Source organism: Thunnus albacares, chromosome 16 (genome assembly GCF_914725855.1).
Source record: "Thunnus albacares chromosome 16, fThuAlb1.1, whole genome shotgun sequence".
In the NCBI taxonomy this organism is placed as follows: domain Eukaryota; kingdom Metazoa; phylum Chordata; class Actinopteri; order Scombriformes; family Scombridae; genus Thunnus; species Thunnus albacares.
Genome location: NC_058121.1, coordinates 22,083,870 through 22,107,095, shown reverse-complemented (window position 1 = coordinate 22,107,095; position 23,226 = coordinate 22,083,870). Strand labels below are relative to the sequence as shown.

Here is a 23,226-nt window from a genome sequence, read left to right as displayed (position 1 = left end):
AACATGATGTTTGGTCAGTGAGGGATTGCAGACAGGTCTAGAGTGTCAGCTTGGCTGGTGGTCAACACCCACACACACATACACACACATGCACACACACACATGCACACACACTGCAGAAACCAAAAACAAAAAAAGGATGTTTGTGTAATAGATGGAGATTTTGTCTTTTGTTAACCAAAAGAGCTACTGTATGTAAAAGTCAAACATCTATGTGTATTTGTATGTGAATGCTTGCTTGTCTGTATATTAATTATGCTAAACCAGGATTACCATGCTGTTAAAAAACACTGATGCACTGCTTAAATATGGGAGTCAGCAAGTACTTTTTTTTTAAATAAAGAGTTAAATTATGTTCCTCCATGTTATCAGAGAATCTGTGTATGAGTATAACCAATATGCTGACCTTGGTGAACTTGCAACCAATCCAGGTTATCCATGGCATGCTGAGATCATGTAAACCAGGAAGTGGTTGAATAGCTCTTCACAAATGAGGGAAATGCTGACTTTGTAGATGGAATCTCTGTCTAGCTTTGTGAGAGAACGCTGGCGTCCCTTGCAGATCCCTCCCAAGTCCTTTTTCCACCAGGAACCATAACTGCAGGCGCAACAATAGCCAACTTTATCATTCAGCCTCTCTGTGTCCGGTGTCATATACTATAAAGAACCAGGTGGTTACTGACACTTTGATAAAGTTAATTAGAATAGCATAACAGCCTTTCATGAGTAATGGGGAAAATGGTGGGTTTGACTAGGACAAGTGTGTTCACATACGGCTGTGCTGCTGAATATCTGAAACTTTCCACCTGGTCATCACAATAGTTTTATTAAAGTTCACTAATGTGTAATGTGCTGATATGAAGAAAATGTAAATGATAGTCAGGGTTGACCCCGGAAAGTTGACTAGTAGAGATTGAGAGTGCTGATAAAAGTCCAGCTGGTTGATAGAAACTTTAAACAGACTTCAACTCAATGCAGACTCTGTTGGGTAAAACATGTCCAACTGGGGATTATCAAACTAACTTAAGCGGTGAGTTCAGCACCAGATTGTGATTGACTGGGCAGGGTTTGTCAGTTCTCCAGATCTTTTCTCTAGAAATTGCGAAATGTTGTTCTGATGAATTACTGTGAAGTGAATGCATGAGGGGATTTATCAACTTACTGTTTATTAACTTACTGTCTGTTACTGGCCGAGCTCAGTCAGACAGATCCTGGTGCAGCTCATGTCGTTATCACCGTAGTTACCAGATGATGGTTTACATCATTAAATACATGGCCTTGGCTGTACTTTTTTTTCCCACCATGAAGCCCAACAACCTTAATATATTTCCTAAAAATGTAATAATGTCTCCTGATATTGATGCAGATGCTCTTTATTTCAGGCACCTTTATGATTATATATCCTTTCTGAGTCCGCTATGTGTCATTTCCTGTCAGATTTAAATTAACCTGACCTCTGTCTCCTTTCCTCTCTGCAGCTAAACCCTTCACCTCCAAAGTGAAGCAGATGCGGCTGCACAAAGACGACTTTGAAATCCTGAAGGTGATTGGACGAGGAGCCTTCGGAGAGGTAATATACCTTCTGGTTTTTAACACTCAGCATCACCATGCAACAATCCATTACCGTACAAGCTAAGAACCCGCAATTTGGTTTCCCCCCACTTTTTTTTCTCTTTTGTTTAGAAAACAGGTGTTCTAGGTTAGTTTGAAGCATTTCTTTTTACATGCATCATCTGCAGTGCATGGTTTTTGTCTACTTGTCTGTTTTGACAGGAGACATCTCAAAATCTGGAGCTTCTTCCTTGAGGCAGAGGTTTTGCAATATGATCCTTGGACAATACCTGTCAGTAAAGGCCATTCTCTTATACCCTTATACCTTAATACCTGAGCTATAAAAGTCAAGAGAGTTTGATGGTGCAGTACTTTCTGCTGCATTCCAGCAGCAGTGCATAATACTAGTCTGCTACATGAGCATGACTCTACTTGCAGCTTGAACAAAACCTCTTAATTCGTCTTTCACACTAAACCTGTGAACTGCAAATGAATTAAGAGTGCAAGTGAAACTGTCCGGTGCAGGCTTGTATGTTTTTTTGTTTATTTTGTTTTTCCTTTTATGTGTGCCTGTAGGGAGGTTGAAATTTGTCATTGGGTTTCAGGTAATGATGTCAAAGCTGGGGAATGTTGGAAGGACAGGTATCATGGTCCTCAGCCAAGACTCTTACATAATGTCAGTGTCCTGCAAAAAAAAAAAAAAAACTTGTATCTCCAAGCTGACAGTTTTCACCATTGTGCAGAATTATTTGTAAAATCACATTTCCCATTCCAGTAGATTTTTTTTTTTAAATAGAAGACGTGAGGTTTCAGCACCGGATTGATCGTTTGCAGCCTTGTTACACATTTCCAAACATGTCATCTCCGAAACTGTTTGATCACATCTGTACGAACAAGTTAGTGAATTCCTTCTGACAGAAGGCAGGTGGAGAGAGACAGAGAGAAATCACACACAAGTGATAGATTGATGGATGAAGATAGATTTGAACACACCTGCCAGCATGTAGCTGCAGCGCCAGCGCAAAAATACTAATGGTCTCACTTGAGCCACTGCAAAGAGTGTTGGTATGTGCATGTGTGAGTCATGTGTCTGTTTGTGTGTGTGTGTGTGTGTGTGTGTGTGTGTGTGTGTGTGTGTGTGTGTGTTTTGGGCTTGTGTTCAGTGATGTGGTGTGACCCATGAATGGTGCTACCTTGTGGTAACATTCCAGTGCCCTTTCACTAAGCCAGCTGTGCTACTACGAGTTTTACGTGACAGAAGAATTAAATTAGCTGGATAGACAGCATGATCATCTCATGTGTCCACTTTTTAATCGCCTGATGGAAATATACTCGGCGTAGTGTGTTGTAATTTGAATGTTACCATCATGGTACAATAAACAGAAATATGGTAAATAACGTCTTTTCACACAGGCAAAATGATCGCTTTATGTCCAAAGTAAGATGTCATATTGGTCTACATTGCAGCTGGCTGACTGGTAGAAGATTAAGTCTGGTTTTTTTTGCAGTTGTCATTCGGACTGCATGATTATATATTTCTTCTTTGCTCATTTTAAAGATTAATGGGATTGAAGTAGCACTTGCTGAAGCTGAAAGAGAGGTTTGTTCTCGTGTATGTGACACAAATCCACATATTTCTGAGCTCCTTTGTCTTTATATGGATAAAATCCTCAATTATCATGTATGTAATTTTAGTACACTGTGATATAGATAGAAATTGCAATACAGTAATTTGATGGAAAATCATTTGAAAAACTGTTTATGGATAAAATAACCAGACAGGGATGTTTTTGGTTAATGTTAAAATCATATAAAAAATCTCATATTGCCATAAAGCAGGTCCTGCACATTGATTTGTGACATGGCTTAATACAACCAGAAACATTTAGAGGGAACCTTCCCTGCTATCAATGGTGAGGCAATATAACTGGAAATATACAGTCCATAATCTCACTGTAAATATATCATCATATCAGCCACCACTATACAATGTCTTATTAAGCAGATGTGAGTTTAAGTGGTACTGAATATACAAACATAACATTACATAACATTCATTTACATACCAGTCTTTATGGCTGCTGGCATCACAAAGTTTGGAAGTCTTATTATATTCTAGTGTGATGACAGTAATAACAGTCATTCAGCCTATGGTCAGACCAAGCAAATATGGTGAATGTGTATTATGGAAAGGCCTCATGGAAATTTATAATTTTTTTTTTTTGTGGTCAGATTTTCAAACTGATTTTACACATCAAAGTCTGTTTAGAGGTGTTGCAGAGTACTGCTGCATATGTGAAAAAAGTTGTAAAAAAAACCAACCTGTTTGTGGCTCCAGAGGCAGCTGAGTGAAATCTGATAAATTGCCTCGAGTGATGTGACTCGAGTCGGTGTCGTTCGGTGCTGAAGATGTTTGAAAATGAAAAAACTCTGAAGAAAGAAGTGATGTTGCCAGACCTCTGTAGCCTGCTCCTCATCTCTGCTTGACGCTTCATTAGCCACTACTAACATTTCACACCCCAATCTCAGACTGAGTTGTAAGCTGTAGAGCTGCATTGTGGGTAACGTAGGCACCTTTTTGACAAGGAAGGAGAATATGCAGAATAAATAGGACAATATCTCCTGTTCTGCTGCATCAATATTGATCTTTTTTCTTTTTAAACTGACAACTGTGAGTCTGACAGTGTTATGGGATACAGTGCTGAACCAGTGGAGTACTCCTTTAAGAAAACTGAGCATAATACTAAGATAGAGATATGGGAACAGAGAGCCGCTGACAAACAGAGTTAAAAAGACATGGAGGCAGCAGACAGAGATAAAGACAGACACAGGAAAACAGAATAACGACAAAATATTTGAGTCATAAAGGGAGGCGAGGGAGCTTGAGCGCAGAATGTTTTGATTTCATCCTCCTATTGTCAGCAGCAGGCAGAGAAATGGCGCGGGTGCGTGTTGTTGTGGAGCTCATCTGATGAATGGACCAGTGTGTACTGGCCTGCTGTCTGTGAGAACGCTCCCATTAGGACTCAGCCGCCTCTTCACCAGCATAAACGGGCCAAACGGTGCTCGTTCTGGTGTAGGTCAGCGGACAGCTCCTGATGCAAACAACGTGTGGATTAGAGGTTTCATTCCCAACGGCTGTCCTTGTTAAGGATGAAGGCTATGTCATCACGCTAACTGTTAAGTCAGTTTAAAATATTATCGTGCCGCTTGTTGCATTGGGTCAAAATGTTGGGTGGTCTGTCTCTACTGCTCTGAAAACAACTTGGCTGGTGGCATAATTAAATTAACTGTTGTGGTTTCATGCTTGTTCTCAACTGATTAAACCAGATTTGAAGATACTATTGAAACTCAGCTAACAAATCATCTTCAGTAAAAAAAAAAACAAAACAAAAAACACATACAATACACACTTTATTCATGAAAATAGACATGCAGACATGCAAACTCTGCTTAGTCTTGCTCGGGCCTTGCAGTAGACCGCAGGCCTGAGAGGGAGGACAAGATGAAGTAAAGAACAGTAGAGAGAAGAAAGAAGAGATGGGGAAAAGACAAAAACAGCCAGGCGTTGCCAAGAACAGTGTGCTCCCCCCTGTCCTCCTCTCTTCCTCCTCCGTTCCTCCTCTCCTCTGGTGAGGGATCACTAGGGGAAATCCAAACACTGCAGGAATGTTATCATTGTATTGCATTAGCAGCATTCCCCAGCTCATTTAATAGACTACAGACCCCTCCGTTGCATGGGCGCCTGTGTTTGTTTCAATCCTCATCTATGTGTGTGTGCAGCGCACTTACAAATTCCTGTCCTGTCTGTTTACTTGGTGCATTTCTGTGTTTTTAAGCATTTCTCTATCCTGTCTATTTCTGCATATTTCTGTCCTCAATTAACCGCTCAAGAGGCCAAATTAAAAGCTGATTTCTGCTGTCTAGATAAACAAAAAAAAAATCATGAAAAGAAATTAGTGAATCAGTTTGCGTGAACATATGCTTAGGGTGTCAGCTCACAGCGGTTTGTCACAGCAGCTCATGCAGCTCCTTTTTTGGTTAAATGTGAAGGCAGGGCTGAGGAAGTTTATCTTGGTAATGTTCAGCAATTATCAGTGAAGGGAAAGTTGGCAGTTGCTATGTTGTTAAGGAGGTACAAGAGGGTATTAGAAACACAAAGGGAGTGAAGTGAACAGACTGAACAGTATAAGGTGGCAAAAGTGAGACATTAACCTCTCTGAGACTGAGTAAACTAATTACTCGTGTTGTTTTCTCCTGACCGGATCCTCGCTTGTGTTGTATTAACTCTCGTGTGTATGTCGCTTTGGATAAAAGTGTCTGTTAAATTAAATTATAACATTGTAAATTAGAACAGGCAGGGTAGCATTAGTAGCTAGTAAGATCTCCACTGTTTATTTAATTATTCCTGTCTGTGCGCAGGTGTTTGTACATTCAGTATGAGCTAGTTCTTGATCTAAAATGATGAAATGATCCATCTGGGACTTAGAATAAGCTGTAAATTTTTGTGGCTTATTTGTAGTTTTTATAGTAAACACATCAACAACAGTTAATGATCAGAGACTGCTTTCCAAACTGTCACATCTGTACAAATCTGTCCATTCACTATTGATTTGAGCCCATTTTGAAATCATTGGACACAGTGATTAACAAAGTGTCCCATTTTTTTTCCCCCTCACACTGCAGACTGTAGCTTGGAAGCAATGAATAATATCCAAGTGTCCAGCAGCTGTGTGAGGCTGTGTGTGTATGACTGATCCAGATATCTCTGGTCACTTCCTGTCCCTGCTTCTTCTGCCTCCTCCCCTCTTTAGCTCTACCATGCTATCCCTTCTTCCCTACCTCCTGTCCTTCACTTCTTCTCCTTATTTGTCCTCTCTGCCTCATCCTTTCCTCTTCTCCCTGACCTCATCCTATTTCAACTTTACAACTCATCTTTCTTTATCCACTCCTCCACCCTTATTCCTTCCTGCATCTTTCCTCCTAATCTTTCTTCCACTTCTTCTCTTCTTGTTGTGCCATTGTTTTCTTAAGGGTTTAGCTTGATTCATGATTTCCTTCTCTTCTATCCTTTAACTTTATTGGCTTCAAAGGACAGAGATTTGAACCTGGAATCCGGCCGGTTCATAGTTGGCTCTCTGTGTAATGATTTTTATGGGCTGAGACGAACTCCCTCTTGTTCCTCTCTTGCTTGTACCACAGCACAACTTTGTCAAAGAAGGAAAATTATTGCTAAAAGTGTAATCATTATTATTTTGTAAGATATAGTTTGCTTTCTAAAAATTGTTTGTGGAACTGTGAAACATGAACACACATGAATAATATTTGTGCAGCTCTTGTTTGAGTTGCTTTAGGGAAAAGATATAATCTCTTTGATAATTTCCTATTGGTCTTTTTTTAAACATGCTTCTCATAGTGTTGCTGACTTTGCTGTCAAACAAATGATTAATCCTGATCTAATCTTTAACTTACCGTGTCTTCTCCTCTGTGTGCAGGTTGCAGTGGTAAAGGTGAAAAACACAGACAAAGTATTCGCTATGAAGATTCTCAACAAATGGGAGATGCTGAAGCGAGCCGAGGTGAGCATCACTCACTGACTGAGCTGTTGTGGGGGGGGGGGGGTGTATGGTCCAGTGCAGCACCAGCACAGATTTAAGAAAATAACAGTAAGGTTTGATGATTCACTTAAAATGCTGTCAAGAAGAAACCACAACCCTTGTTTATCCAGCCTCAAATCAGGCATTCGTTGATAGATGCTCGCGCAACATGTCGCTGCCTGAGCTGCAGGAGCTGCCGCTGCATGTTTTTCTCATCGACCTCTTCCTGACAGTCTGACATTCCTGTCGGTCCCCTGGGTCTTCAATCTTCATGCCTCATACGTCATAGGCCAAAACTGCTCCCTGCTGTGTGTGTGCAAAAGTCTGGACATGGGAAACAATGTAGAGCAACAGATGTACTGTAAACTGCAGGCACCAAGCATGTAACTGTCGTCGTAGACAGAGAACATCAAACACTAGGGGTAATTTATGTGTTAACATCCAGTGGGGTTTCCTTCTTCAAACTCCACTTCCCCTATCGTTTTTGGATATGATACTGAGTTATGTACTAAAGTGAGTATGCATGTATATAAGAATATAATGAAATGTAGTCTGAGAAACTGACAGACAATCTATCATTTGCATTACGCTTACATGCACACAAGACACCTGGTCATTGGGAGAAATCATTTTAAGAAAACAACTTAACAGTAAAATGATCTGGTGACTGTAACACATTTGGTAATCAGATTTCTCCTCTATATAATACTGTATTTTTCAACAAGCTGGCATATTTCAAGTGAGTGATGTAAGACACATAACCTCCTGTTCAGCTGTGGAAATTATAAATATTTATAATATTAGTGTTCCAGATTTTGGATTCAATTATTTTGGATACAAGGATGCACCAGTACAAGTAATGATCGGTGACAGTTATGCAGATATACTCTTGCAAAACTCATTTAATAAAAACCCAGTTAAAGGTAAAGTCAGTGATTCTAATCCAATACACTTTTTGTCAAATTCAGCAAGTAACTCCTCGCGGTCTCTGTAAATGGGCATGTAAACCCAGTGGTTTGGAGCGAGCTACACAACACTACTCTGGCCAATCAGCAGCAGGGGGCATTCATGCTTGTGCATGGGACAGAGAGAAGTCATCCCAGCAGCTGTCTACGTGAGGACATGACAGTCTCATATCTCCAGCACCCGTTGATGGAGGGAGAGAGTGGCCGCGGCCAAATTTTTTTTCTCACGGAACAGATTCGCTTCCCTTTTATTAACTGTATCAAACCACACTGAATCAAAACAGTCTCACGGAGACCCCCCTGCGTTTTTTTTACGCTCCGAGTTTGTTTCTGTCGTGTTTATTGATGTGTAATCTGAGCCAGCAGCTGTTTAAATCACACAAATATCCCACTGTGTATGTGTTTTCAACTTATTAAGCGTATCAATTAATCAATAAATACAAACACTGTTGATTTCTTCCCGTGGAGCCGACATGCAAACCGTTTTGGTTCAGTTAATTTCTGCTGTCAGTCAGCCTGGTGAAGGCGGTCTGTCTGGCCGCCATCCTCTCAGCCTCCCAGGAGCTGCAGCTGACAGACGGCTGCTTCTGTGGACAGAGACGCTGAACGCAGGTCGAGTGAGAAGTGGGGAGGCTGCAGAGAGGCAGAGACGAAACTTTTTTTCTGCTCGTGATAACGTGTGAGAGGATCAGAAGTGACTCTACAGCTGACACATCGCTCTGAATTCAGTCATATTCCTCTTTTGGTTGTTGCCTTGGCAATGCGTGTCCATGAATTTGGGGGGCGGAGCTTCTGAAGGAGCACGAAGGGAGGGGTATATTTGTTTGGGTGTTTAGTTCAAATATCAACAATCTTTCTCCAGAATGACTGACTCTACCTTTAAAGATGTAATACTTTTGATTTCAGTTCTGGTTGGTTTGGCGACACAGGTGGTTACCGCAGTAACTGCAACTATGGTTTCATACAACAGCCGTCACTCGTTAAGCAGCTTTTTTGTCAGAAATACAGCAGAAGAACAACAGGTGTATCTGTTTACAGAGCAGACAAACAAACTGTTTTATAAAGAAGTCAGTCAATGATTTTTGATAACATGCTTGTGAATCCCTTGTCCTTAGGTTGGCAGTCCTTTCGCAGACCATAAATGGTTTCAAAAACGATGTTTGATTCAATAAAAATCTTAAGGATTTTAATTTTAAGTGTGTACTGGGGCAAGAAAACAAGCTTCTTTAGAAAAAAAATCAAGCTGGAATAGTTGGGTTTCTCTTAATCCCTTAGTCCAATTAAGAAAACCAGGTTTTCCGTTCCAGAAATCAGGTTACTGCACAAAGCCGACAACAACCAGATCACATAAATGAGTGTAAATGCACAGGGCTGAAAGTTGTTGTAGTGTCCTTGAGCCAAAATCGTTAATCCTTGTCAGCTCCAAGCATGCAGTTCTGTAGAAGATCCTGACCTCCGACCTCCCAGTAGAGGTGAGGGTCAAGTGATACAAGAATTTCTTTATCATGAGAGGTGTCACATATATTATATAGATAATAAGAAGAATGTGGGATCTAGTATCGCATGACATACATGGTTAAATATGTCATATTACAACATAAAATTTCTAAGGTATAAAATGTATTGTGTCTTTCTTTAGACGGCGTGTTTTCGGGAGGAGCGGGATGTGTTGGTAAATGGAGACTGTCAGTGGATCACCACCCTGCACTACGCCTTCCAGGATGACAATAACCTGGTAAGATGGGAGTCTCTTTTCTTTCTCTATGTGTGTGTATATGAGCAGGAATTTGTTTTTTTTCCAGGAACTACCGTAAGTCTATTTCCAAAAATTCTCCTGCCAGTTTTTTTTTTTATCTTAATTTTTCAAGGGAAACTATTTCTCTTTACTCAGATGTATCAGACTCCTTTTGAGCATCAACCTTGGTACATTTATATATTCCTGGACATTTAAACTTTAAACCTTTCCAAAGTAATGGCCGCTGTCCCTTACTGTTAGGCACTGAGTAACTCCACCTGCCACTTCCACCATTTCACTCACCAGTTCCTGTTTTAGAATACAGTACCACCTCTGCATGATGCCTGGTGACCTGCCAGATGCTGACCAGCACATTCATTTCTCACCGCAAAACACAACATGACTTAGAATTGTAGGAAATTGGGCAACAGAAGGCAGCAGTGCCAAAAAAACATTTACATAAAAGACCAAAAGAATGACTTTGGAGCTAATAGATTGGTGTTGAGCCAAGCCCTTCCTCACTTTCATCGGCTGCCGGAGGCCGCCGTTCTCCATCCAACCTGACAGTCCGTCCTCTCTCCCTGACCCTGAGTTCAAATGCCAGAACTGCTTGTCATTCCATTTCCCACATTCTCACAACAAATGCTTTACCCTAGACACTCCCCAAGGCTTTAAAAATACACACCACTGCCCGTCCAGTCGTCTATTTTTAGGAAAACCCTAAAAAAGTTCAGAACCGTTTAGGCCATCGCTGCCTCTGTGCCACTCTGTAGTAATCATACTGTGAGAAAAAAGGGAGAGGAAAGATGGAGGGGAGATGTTATATTTTTGTCTTTCTTGTGTGACTTTCTTGTATTATTTCGGACAGAAATAATCTCACTAACTTCAGTAACTGTCATAAATTATGTACTGCGCTGCAACAACAATGCCATCTCACGTTTTCTCTCTGTCTCTTTTTCTTTTTTCTCTAGTACCTGGTCATGGACTACTATGTGGGTGGTGACCTGCTGACTCTGCTCAGCAAGTTCGAGGACCGGCTGCCGGAGGAGATGGCCAAATTCTACTTGGCTGAAATGGTGCTGGCCATCGACTCCATTCACCAGCTACACTACGTCCACAGGTGAGGAGCAGACATTGTGTGTGTATGTGTGTATTTCACAGGTATAAACATGTCTCTCTAATTATTTTATGGAGACGAACAGACTGAGCAATAACACCTAATGATGGATGTTGAGTGTATTTACTTTATTCTTGCTGCGTGGGCAATTTTCCAGCCACAGGGAGCTACATGAAAATAAATGAAAATAGTGGAGAGTGTGTGTGCACATGTTTGTCCTCAGTCATCACTGAGGATTTTCAGTACCGCTGACTAATTGTAGAGTATATTAGTTTGTGTTCCTTTGTGTGTTATTATATCACTCCTGAACATTCCCATTTGAGGTTAAGTTTGTGTGTGAGAGTTAGGATGCAGGATTCAGTGTTTGTTTTTGTGTAGCTGTCATGTCCACTGTTATGGCTCATTTTACATTGTTATATTTAAGTCCTGTTTCCTGTTACAATCACTTTTTCTCATCTTACCGAATGAAAAACAATCCACCTAAAAGGAGACCGTTCACAGGCCGTGGATCTTGAAACCATTTTCTTCTCTGACATATACACCAAAAGAATCTGTTGGCCAATAGAAGATGCCCTTGGGAGCAGGAAGTAAGGTTCTGCCAGACAGGAAGCGGTCACATCGGCATGTCAACATAATTACAATGTCGCTTTCGTCGGGGGCTCGTCACAGCAATTTCGTTCAAAGATGGGTGGAAGCATGGATAGAAGAAGGGAAAGATGAGAGATAGATGGATAACAAGGGAGGGCCAGAGAAAGGGCTGGTGGGATAACGTTCTGGGTGTGTCTGTAGTTGATCTTGGACAGAAAGAAACGCACTGAGAGACGACAACAGAGTTATAGATGTAGATATAAATGTATAAGTAAAGAAAGAGAGCGGGGAGCCACTAATTGCATGGTGTTATCTAGGGGCCGTGGGTGGGGGTTGGCGGTGGCAGCAGAGACGGAGAAGCGGATGGAAAGAAAAAAGGACACGGAGGAGGGGACAGCACTGTTTCTCTTTAAGTCCCCTCATGGACGCTTTGGGACAGTAATGATGGGGTGTAGGACGTCTGTGGGTGGGGGTGTGGTGCTGTTACATCCCCCATGTACCAACCCCCAACTCCTCCTTTTGCTCTCTCTTTCTCTCTCTCTCTATTTCACACTCTCATACACACACACTCGTGGGAGATTTGCATGCTTGCTCTGCAGAGGGTGGAGACAGCCAGGCAGGTCCCCTGAGAAGGGTGTGTCCTGCTGGCTAGGCCCATCTGATGAGAGTGTGTTTGGGTGCATTATGAGGGTGTTTGTTTATCTTGGTGATGGTGTGTGTCTATGTGTGAGTTTGGAGTGTTTCCTAGTCTTATGCTTAAGTTAAAGGACAATGCATTAACCCTCTAATTTAAAGGCTCTAATGTCCATTTAACAGTAAGCCACCCTCCCTGTGTTCATGGCTCACTTTCAGCTGCACCAAACAAACACAACTGACCACTATTTGGAAATGTAAACAGACAAGTTGTGGCTGTACTTGCTTTTCTTGTTTTTTTTGGCTGTACCGGCCACAGACCAGCCCTGTAACCCCGAATATCTGTCACTGACTGACTGACTGAGTTATGAAATTTGTTTTCCCATTGGCCGTGGACCTTTCAAAATGAATTGGTGTGAACAGTTTCAGTTACGTCCTTAGGAGGCGTTTACAGCGGAGCCCCTGAGTGCAGTCTTGAAATAAGTTTTAAAAACACAGATTTACCAACCAAAGCGTCTGACACTGACAAGAGCACCAATCCATGGATACAAAGAGACACAAGTGATCCATTTTACCAGCCTGCACAGCAGCTAGCAGCTAGTTAGCACGGCTAGCATGACTGTATAAAAATAAGGTGTAGCTGTGGTGTTTCTGGTTTAACAGCATCGTGCTGGACCGGTGACAGATGTGTTTACGGTGCTCTGAAACATGTCAGTGTGGATACAAAGTCACACAGCTGAAGGACTGTTAGCCTAGCATGCTAATCGTACGTAAACATGGGTGTTTACAGACATCCACAGATAGAAACAGATGAAAGCAGGGGAAAGTATTGTTCTTGCAACTGCATTTATAACCCTTTTCTTGAGTCAAATGTTACTTAACCAGGTCATGTGATATGTTACGTCAGTCACTTTAACAACAAATATTACTGGGACCACGACAGAAAATTGCAGATGAACATTTAATATTCAGGAATTTACATTATAGCCACAACCACCGACTATTCCTGTAACAAATTGGCCACAATTACGCACATTGACCATACTAGCCATATACTAGGTTTTGGCCTAGTCTTATTCTCATGGGAGTCACAATTTTAGTGGACTGTGATGTCAGTTTCTCCTGGAAAAATTTGTGGTACCACACTAACTCTACTGTGCCCTATGTTCAGGTCCTCATCCAGGTTTTGAAAACAGTAAAAGAGCAGAAGCCTATTCGTCAAATGTAGTGTTCATCAAACTATGGGTCAGGAAGTAAAATAGATTGTAAGCTTGTGTTTGGTTGGTTGGAAAGAGTGAAAATAAATTCTTACAAGAATTCTGGATCCCTGAATGCAACTTAATTTTTAATTTGAGGTGCAGCCTTATAAGGATTACACAATCCATTGATTAGCCAGTCAACAGAAAGTTAATCAACAGATGGGACATGCAGGGAGAGAGAGAGAGAGAGGGAAGGGGTTGCAAGGAATCAAATTTGGGATGCTGCACCCAATCTGCATGCGCCTCCACCACTAGGTCACCAGACTCCCTAAGCCATTTGTCAAGCAAAAATGGCAAACATTCTCAAGCGTCTCAAATATGAGGATTTGATACTTTTCTTTGTTAAAATCATTGCAAATAGAGTATCTTCCCCCATTTGACCTGTTGGTTGGACAAAACTATCAATTTAAACATGTCACCCAGCATTCTGGGAAATTATTATAGGTATTTCTCAGTATTTACTGACATTTTATAGACGAGTAAATAATTTGTTGATTAACTGAAAAAATAATCCAATTACTGAGGGGAATATTTCACAGGAGTGGTGCAGTCCTTGTCACCCACTCAAGCTTTAAACAGGCTCAGAAGTATTCAAGTATCATCCCAGACATGCTATTCAAGACTTACTCCTTCAGTATGTTTATATCACTGGCTCAAATTGAGCCTTTTGCTGTTTTGTGGGACTGGAATGGTTGTTAAGTTTACTGTTGCATGTCACATGTCCACGTATGTAGCAGAACATACAAAATACAACAGGAGATATTAAAGGGATAGCTACCTTGGTAGAAACAATATCTCTATTGACAAATGTCTGTAGTCTCATAGAATAAATCATCATGATGACAAACAGTCTCTAGTCTAAATTATGTCATTTTTGCTTATCTAACATGTGCTTAATCTTGTTTTGTGAAGTCGCTGACCTCGCTTCAACACTGGCCCATCTAAAATGTATATTTACATTCCTGTTGACGCTGATGAAGTTGAAAAGAGCCCAGATGAAAGAAATGAAGAGCAAAGAGCCCTGAGGTCAACCTTCTGTCCCCCTCGGCCGAGTCCCATGAGAGGCTGAGTGTGTTAGAGTCAGACGCAAAGGGAGACTCTTGTGTACGAGCGTGTGTGTGTGAGTGTGTTCATTTATTCAGTGGTCAGTGATCTGCGTGGCCTCCCAGAGGGGTCTGACAAACGTTTCAATAGGCCAACTCAGCATGGCTTTGTGCTGCCTAGCACCACATCTGTCTGCCCCAAGAGAGTGTGTGTCTGTGTGTGTGTGTGTGTGTTTGTGTGTGTGTAAGACACTGCATGAGATAGGGGGATTCAGATGAAGAAGTGGGGGTTGGTGCAGAGTGATGGTTGTGAGTGTGTGTGTGTGTGTGTGTGTATATGTATGTATATATATATATATATATATATATATATATATATATATATATATATATATAGGGAGAGGGGGAAATTTGTTATGGCTATCAAGAGAAGAGGACAGACATGGCATCAAAACACACACACACACACACACACACACACACACACACACGTATACAAAATAAGATGTTATGTGTGACAATTAACATCTGTTCTGAGTGGGGTCTCACTACTTTGGAGTGCTGTGTGTTTGTGTGTGTTTTCCTATTGATTGCAGCCTAATGTGTGTTTTATTATTGATCAGGGCCATGTGTCTCTTCATAGCTCAGTGATCTAAGAGAACAGGGCTCTCTCTCTGTCATGCACACACACACACACACACACACACACAACCATTATTTATCAAAGAGCTTCATTCACAATGCTAACTATATATTCTATATATATCAGACCACTTGGATGTTAGAGATATTCTCCAATTTCACTGAAGTGGACACTTAATAAAAATATTTTAATAGTAAGCCTGTGATATGGAGGTTGTGTGTGTGTGTTTGTGTCAAGTGATGCCAGAAGTCACATAGGCAGCAGTTCCTTGAACCATTAGTTAACAATCGCTTGGCTAGAGCCATGTGGACATGCCTTGTCTGTGCAGTTTCCAGTGTTGCTGCAGGCCACATTGTGTGTGTGTGTATTGTGAGGTGGCGTCCAGATGGCCCTCACAGATGGATGCTGTGGTCTTAAAAGAGATTACCTCCCTCTATTCTCGTCTCCGCGCTGCTCCTTAAGACCGCAGGAGCCCTGTGACACTGTAGCCCAATTTGCTGTGCTAACTAGCCTAGCATTAGCTTAGCGCTGCCACCGCCCTAGGTCTTTCCATGAGTGGAAGGCTAAATGTGAGTCAGCTCCTGTGCTGTTAAGCACCATATATGTTAGTTGGAGGCGTTAAAGAGGCTGCCCTCACTATCCGTGGACTCATCACAACAGTCTGAGAGATGGATCGTTGAAGAAAAGATGAGCTGTAGCAGGCAAAATGTACAGTTGACTTTTGGTGTCTGAGAGAGAAAGATTGGTCAGGGAGATTTGTGGTAGACAGACGTTTGCTGCTAAGAGGAGCAAGAGAAGAAAAGAGGGGAGTGGGCAGACAGGGGCTTTTCTAAGACCTAAGTGGTTTATCAGCAGCAGCAACAGCACTGCCCTCCGGTACCCCCACCATGCTTTTTGTCTACTACACACACATTTACACACATGGACAGGAAAGGGTCAACTCACACTGTCTGCTCTTTGGCAGACCAGAAGTCTCTGGAGCAGATTAAGGCCTTGCAGCAGTGGAAGCACCTTTATACACACATACACATACACACACATACACCCACATCTGTGTGCTTACACTGTCTAGTCCAAGTGTTACGGGTGTCATTCATGATTTGTTAGGCCTACACTTCCTGTCAAGGTGATCCAGATTCTATGTGCAGAGACCGTGTGCCTGTCAGTGTAATGTTAAGGCACACTAGTGATCACACAGTACTCTATTAAGTGTGGACAAATATATTTAACAAATAAAAAATTATATACAACAACTGAAAAATGTGACATTGTGATGTTTGACTTAGCCTATACATTTATTAAAGGTTCTATATGTAAGAATTATGAAGAATTATGGGGCGGACTTACTGGGAGTAAGAGATGCTTTGCAGAAATGGTTAAAAACACAATGTTAAAGATTTTTAACGTTATTATGAATAGTGTAAGCGAGGAAAAAGACATCACCTGCAATAGTCTCACGCTGCTGCTATCTCTGCACGCGAGTGCAAGCAACAGGATGCTGACTGCAGCTCATTTAACGGCCACCGGTGTCACTAATGGGAAGGAATTTCTAATTCCTACAAGGTGTTGTTAAAGTAAACACCTTAAAGTAAAGTTGTTAAGATTCAGATATAACAGAACAATGTCCAAGAGAAATGTCCTCTTAGAGATGTAAAAATTTGATCCAAGAAATCTTAATCCACCATCTCCAAGTTTTATGCTGTCTTTGATAGTCTGACCTGAAGTATGCATCACGTCAGTTATTTTTGTGTGTTTGTGCCTGCCAAGCTTATGTTACTCCAGATTGGTTTGCGTGGATATATGCACTTGGGTTTAGTATGTGGTTGCAGTCCAAAATGTTATGTACAGTATCCTCTTTGGAAAGCGATGTCCAATCTGGAACTCATCTGCGAGCAGTCACGGTCTTTAAAAAGACTTATAAGTAACTCAGGATGCACACTGTGATTTGGTAAAAAAGTAAGTGTCAATTTATTTCTACATTTTGGAGCCCAACTTTTATGTGTCTGTACAAGTCGCATATGTGCGCACATTACTTTAATCCTTTGTGTTTTATAGGTAAGAGATTTAGTGGTGTCTCTGAAGCAGAGTGATAGCTAGCCCACCCCCCATGCAGCCCCCTGAGATGGGACTATTAACACTACTGGAAAATGACAGAGGCTTCACATCTGGCTTTGAAGAGATCTCTAGCTGAAGACAGAAACATCAAAGCTGTCTTCAACCACCACTAAAAAAAAAAAGCTGTCTTCAAAGCCAATTTATATCAGTTCACTTTTAAAAGCGAAAAAAAAAGTCCCTGAGATTTGGGCTATAGTCTTATGTCTTTATTGAGTAGTTCAAAAGAAGTTGAGAAAAATGTGAAGTGGAATGTGGGAATTTTTCAACTTTAACTGATTAGCTTTTACATCCTGAAGCCTCGCTCTGGCAAAAATTGATTGTTTCGCCAGGCAACGTTATCACATTGATTGTCTTTCAGGATGCACTGGAATTAATCCGTGACCGCAGTGTAACTTTTACTAGACAGACAGCTCTGGCTTGAGGTCTGTTTGAAGCCAAATCTAAAAATACGAGGTATCATGTATAACCTTGTGCTCTATAGTGAAACTTTGGCGCTAGTTAGAGCCAAAGTCATTAGTAAAGATAGAAGAAAAAAGGTTATTCTTGTAGCTCCAAAGACTGCAATAATTTGCTGTTACCAAATTAAATAAGTTTGGTCAATGCACACGCGCACATGCAGACTGTGTAGTCACTCTTAACAGGCTGTCGGAGTTTGACCTTTTTAATGTGTTGAGCTTGCAAGTTGTGCTTCTGTTTTATCTCCTTGTCATGTTTTTACTCCTCTAAGAACTTTTAGAGGAGTACTCTATAAATATATATTTTTAAATTGGTGTTAGCATTATTATGTAAGGGATGTGTTTGTGCATGAGTTAGAGGTGGGTGTGTGTGCTTGTGTTGAACATCAGGTTTATTATTTTAAGCAGAGCGGCGCTCACATCACCGGACAGAAATAGCACCAACTCAGTTTTTTAACCTGTGACATCAAATGTTTGAGTTTCTGTCTAGCTGACTTACAAGTTACACATTCTCCCCTTAACCAGTGGCATTTGTGTGTGGCTGCATGTTCTGTGTGCGTGTGTGTGTGCACTTTTGACACTACTCTAAAGAGGTTTTCATGTGCCCTCCATACCATGTGTATTGAGCCGTGTCGTGGTTCAATGTTGATAAAAGGGCCTCAGACACAGGGCTCGACATGGTCTGCCCTCTGGGGAAATCAGTGGAATGGTCAGACAAGGACAGAGTCTATATTTAGCCACGGCGGTGGGATACAGTGACATCTCCGTTTCATACCAGTCCAGGCCAGCAAACATTTGGGTTATTTAGCATGTTTTTGCCATTATTATAATATGGATTTCAAGCTCAAAATATTAACACTGACACCAGAGGGTCAGTGAGGACAAAGGAGCCAATGGACTGATTGTTTCTGGAATCACTCATGTAGCACAAGCTGAGAGTCACCCACTATGGGCCGAGACTGGACTAGACCAGGCCTGGCTGTAGATCTAGGCCAGTGATCTACATTCAGACTGCTATGTGAAACACTTGCACTAGTAACCCAACACAAACCACCTGTCAGTGACCACCTGTTTAACATGCTGGAAGATTTCCAGCAACATATTTACTTTTTTTTTTTTTTGCTTACACGAAGTAGACAACTGTTTCATAAAGTTGCAAATGATGCACAACTCACCACTCCCTGGACAAATCTACCTTGAAAATATTCTTTATGCAGAGGGCTTAAGAACACAGGGAAAGAAACCAACACATGCCACCAACCAAATGTTGATACACGCTGTTTATCCGAGTCCTTTAGCTACTCTGATGATCCTGTTCCACTCTAAAAAACCTCTAAAAATGGCTCAGCCGTTGTAGCTGGTAGACAGAAAACTCCTGCCCTGTGTAGCAATTAATCCCACTGACTGGAATCCAGCCACAGTCTGTATCTATATTGTAAACATATCATCAGCAGTAGTAATGCAGAACAGATGCATTTTGAGAAGAACGTTTACAGTGGCCACCATGTACATATCTGTAAAAGAATGTGTTGTCAGTAACGCCCCCCCCCCCCAACCCCACCCCCCACCCAGCCAGCCAGCCTGCCCGCTTCTACTCACAAACACAAATATTGTAGATGGAGGAAAAAAAAAAGAAAAACAGGGGATTGTGTCTTTTTAGGACTCGGGGATCTTTTTTTCTTTCTTTTTTTTTTGTGGGAGTGTGTTTGTGTGTTGCATATTTCCTTAAACAGAGTGCGTGTTTGTGTGTGTTTTTTGAAGCTGTGTCCTGTTCTGTGGCCAGACAAAAACACACCCCCCGTTCATGGGACATGAAGACACACACACACACACACACACACACACACACACACACACACACACACACACACACTTTCTGCACAGCTAATTCCCACAACAAATCAAACTATTTCCAATGTTTGTTCTTTCTTTTGGTTAATTTAGATTTACCACGCTGCTGATAAATGGGCTTAGGGAAATTACACTTAATTGAATCACAAATATATCTGAATTATTATAAACAAGCTTCACAGGCAGGGCTCCTGGGTGCAACCAAAAATCTGTCAAGTGCGACTAAACATTTTTATTGGTCACACAGGTGCGCCTGAAATTAGGCAGGTCTGATATTTTTTTGAAGTATAAAAATATTCTTAAACACACATAGACATTTGGCTTTAAACAAACAATATAAAATATCCTTTGTTGATTATTTTGTCAGTGTATAGCAGGATTTTATGCAGGCTACATCTTGCACATGTGCCGTACAAGTCTCTGTGTGTATGTGTGAGACTGTGCTCCTCCCACTTTCCTTGCACACAAATGAGAAAAAATCTTGGGCGACATCACAACCTTAAAACATAATTCAAAATGAAGAGAGCTATTGATTATTTTTTCATCAAGAAAAGCGCTGCAGCGTTGATTAAACTCGTCCCTGGCTCTGAGAGGTCCAACTCAGATTTGACATCATCGGTGGACGTAACTGTTCACCTGTCCCCCCCCGTCCCGGTCCTAAGATGCCTAATCCTGAAACATTTGAAGTTATTGTTGAGTGTGCTGTGATTTAAATAACGAACGTTTACAATCAGTTATATAATGTGTTAAGAAATTACCTATGTGTATGGGAGGTAACGCAAGTTAACGTTTAAAATGTATTGTTGTGGTGCCAAAAGGCGTGGTGAAAACTTTTGGGTGTACCTAAATTATATGCTGTTGCACCTCAATGAAGAAGTTAGGCACACCAGTGCCACCAATGTAAAACATTAGTCTGGAGCCCTTACAGACAAGTCAAGACAGTTGAATGTCCCCAGGTTATGTAATTTAATTTGATGATAATTGATCAGGGAGTTGCACTGTAATATGAGATCAGGCTTGTGTGTGTTTTGGAAGTCTTATAAGTATTGTTTTGTTTGGAAGAAGGTCTTGTTTTCTTCATCTTCATTCTTCTCCCAGTAATTGCTTGCTCAATTTGTCTTTTCCTCCCACCCCCACCCCTCCCCCCCTTGTCTTTTCGCTCTGTCTTTTTTCAGGGACATTAAGCCCGACAACATTTTGTTGGATATGAACGGCCACATCCGCCTGGCCGACTTTGGCTCCTGCCTCAAACTCATGGAGGATGGAACGGTAAGTTTTTACCACACTGCTGCTGATGCCTCCTCTGGTCCAAAGCAAACATACCAGAGCTTTACTGACCTCTTTGTCAACCCCCTGGGGGTCTGCCAGGAGGAGCGTGTGGTTCAGCTGCTTGGCTGTGCCTGCAGTTTATGATTCAGACAATTCTTCAAGCTAAAAAATGAAAAAAAAAAGTCCGCCTCAGATGTTACATTAAAGAAAAATGACACAATGAAATGGATGAATCAAATCAGTGCCTTGGTTTGTTCCTCCAATGTTAACATAGTGACCAGGTTATATGACCGTTTGGAAAAACAAATTCAGCCCCTGTTGGACACTTCTTGGAACATCTTTGTCAGATTGAAACGTCTAGATTGAAACTGTGAATCATGAGAAGAGTGTATTTCTTTAGTGTCTCATCTGTTAATAAATAGACATGATGCCAACATTCTTTGAATTCCCCTCTCCAACATCTGCTGTCTGTCTTCCTCTGGGAACTTTTGGTACTTGAAGATGACAGTCATGTCTGAAAAACTTTTATTTTTAAATCATAAATCTTCCTTATTTACTGCTTTGACTTTGATTCAGGATTCAGCATGAAAGGTACATTCTCTAAAATGCTTTGAAATGCGTTGAAACAGACCTCCGAGCTCCATATAACAGTACAAACATCTTGTACGATAAACAAAAAACAGTGCAGGCAACAGAGTTCATCCTGAAGTGGGGGTCTGAAAGTTTAATAGGTCTTTGTTTGGTTGTTTGCTATTGCTGGAGTGATGGTATCCATCTTTCCTGTTTCCAAGACTTCAGCCTGTAACTCATCATCATTACTTTGATTAGCATTCAGGCTGAACTGGAATAGTGCTTCTTTGTGAGATTTTTGTCTCAATGTGACCTTTTTTGAAAGAATTTTTTTTTTGGATCGGATGTTGACTTTTGTTTTGTACCTCTTATAGGTCCAGTCCTCTGTGGCGGTGGGAACCCCAGACTACATCTCCCCAGAAATCCTCCAGGCTATGGAGGATGGGAAAGGCAAGTATGGACCTGAGTGCGACTGGTGGTCCCTAGGCGTCTGCATGTATGAAATGCTGTACGGCGAGACTCCTTTCTATGCAGAGTCCCTCGTGGAAACCTATGGCAAGATCATGAACCACAAGGTGAGCTTATAGAGTTTGAGCTAGATTTTTAAGCTGCCTCTATGTACATGTAAAACACTTCTACTGACAGAGAATATGAAGCCTACACTTAATTGTAACATAGCTTTCTATTTGGGAATTATCTTTTGCACAGGAGCGATTCCAGTTTCCACAGCAGATAACAGACGTTTCAGAGGACGCAAAGGATCTGATCCGCCGGCTCATTTGCAGTCGAGAGCACCGATTGGGACAGAACGGCATCGAGGACTTCAAGCAGCACCCGTTCTTCTCTGGTGAGTCTAACTTCACTATATCATTATATATTACAGCATGACAATACTAATACTCTTTAATAGCTTTAACCAGTGAACACCACTGCATTGGAATTTCTTCTGTTTACTCATTAACTAATGAATCCTGAATTATCTTGTGCTTTATCTGTGATCTCTCTCTTGTGTTCAGGCATTGACTGGGACAACATCCGTATGTGTGAGGCCCCCTACATCCCAGAGGTCAGCAGTCCTACAGATACCTCCAACTTCGATGTGGACGATGACTGCCTCAAGAACTCGGTAAGGGTCATCCAGGGATCAACAGACGAAAAATGTACTCTTGTGTTGTTGTCTGCCTGTAAATGTGCTCTTTTTTTTTTTTTAAAGCTCGTGTATCAGATACAATTTGCAGTCTCTGAAAATAATGACAATCACACTTGTCTTTTTTTATTTATTTATTTTTTTCATTGCTTTCAGGAGACTATGCCCCCTCCCTCCCACACTGCCTTCTCCGGCCACCACCTGCCCTTTGTGGGTTTCACCTACACCAGTAAATGGTAAGTGCTACCGAGGGGAACAAATATGTAAAAAGATAAGGACATAGAAGATTGTTGGTTTTAATTACTGCTTACATTTTTTTGGTCATATCACGTCATTCTTGGAAAGTCTTCCTTCAGCGGATGATTTGTTGATCTCTAGTTTTTCTATGCAATTTAGATTAAAAGGGTGAAAATGGAAAAAGGAATAAATAGTCATGAAAAAAAGAGACACCTTATCAGTAGCTGGCTTCATATGTGATTAGTCATTTTAAATCCTGCCCAACATTTTCACTCCATCTTAAGAAGCGTAGGAGCGTAGGTCTTCACACTGAAGTGCTACCCGTGAGAAAACCCACCAGTTGCTTTCTTATCTCTTCAAGGCTCAGTGATAATTGCCTTTTTTTTCTTTCTCTCTTTCCGCTGTCCCTCTACTCTCTCTCTCTCTCTCTCTCTCCCTCTCTTTCTCCCCA

At 41.3% G+C, this 23,226-nt stretch overlaps 1 protein-coding gene across 9 annotated transcripts in view; it reads left to right on the top strand.

Moving 5' to 3' along the window:
* The window catches only part of cdc42bpab (CDC42 binding protein kinase alpha (DMPK-like) b), an 80,077-nt gene that overhangs the window by 31,473 nt on the left and 25,378 nt on the right, over nucleotides 1-23,226 (top strand). For all 9 annotated transcript variants that reach the window (XM_044376729.1, XM_044376730.1, XM_044376732.1 and 6 more), the window contains 9 exons: nucleotides 1,479-1,570; nucleotides 7,047-7,130; nucleotides 9,753-9,848; nucleotides 10,820-10,968; nucleotides 20,728-20,821; nucleotides 21,766-21,966; nucleotides 22,100-22,238; nucleotides 22,408-22,517; nucleotides 22,695-22,774. In XM_044376729.1, coding sequence (XP_044232664.1) covers nucleotides 1,479-1,570; nucleotides 7,047-7,130; nucleotides 9,753-9,848; nucleotides 10,820-10,968; nucleotides 20,728-20,821; nucleotides 21,766-21,966; nucleotides 22,100-22,238; nucleotides 22,408-22,517; nucleotides 22,695-22,774 — 1,045 coding nt within the window. The remainder of the gene's footprint in view (nucleotides 1-1,478; nucleotides 1,571-7,046; nucleotides 7,131-9,752; nucleotides 9,849-10,819; nucleotides 10,969-20,727; nucleotides 20,822-21,765; nucleotides 21,967-22,099; nucleotides 22,239-22,407; nucleotides 22,518-22,694; nucleotides 22,775-23,226) is intronic.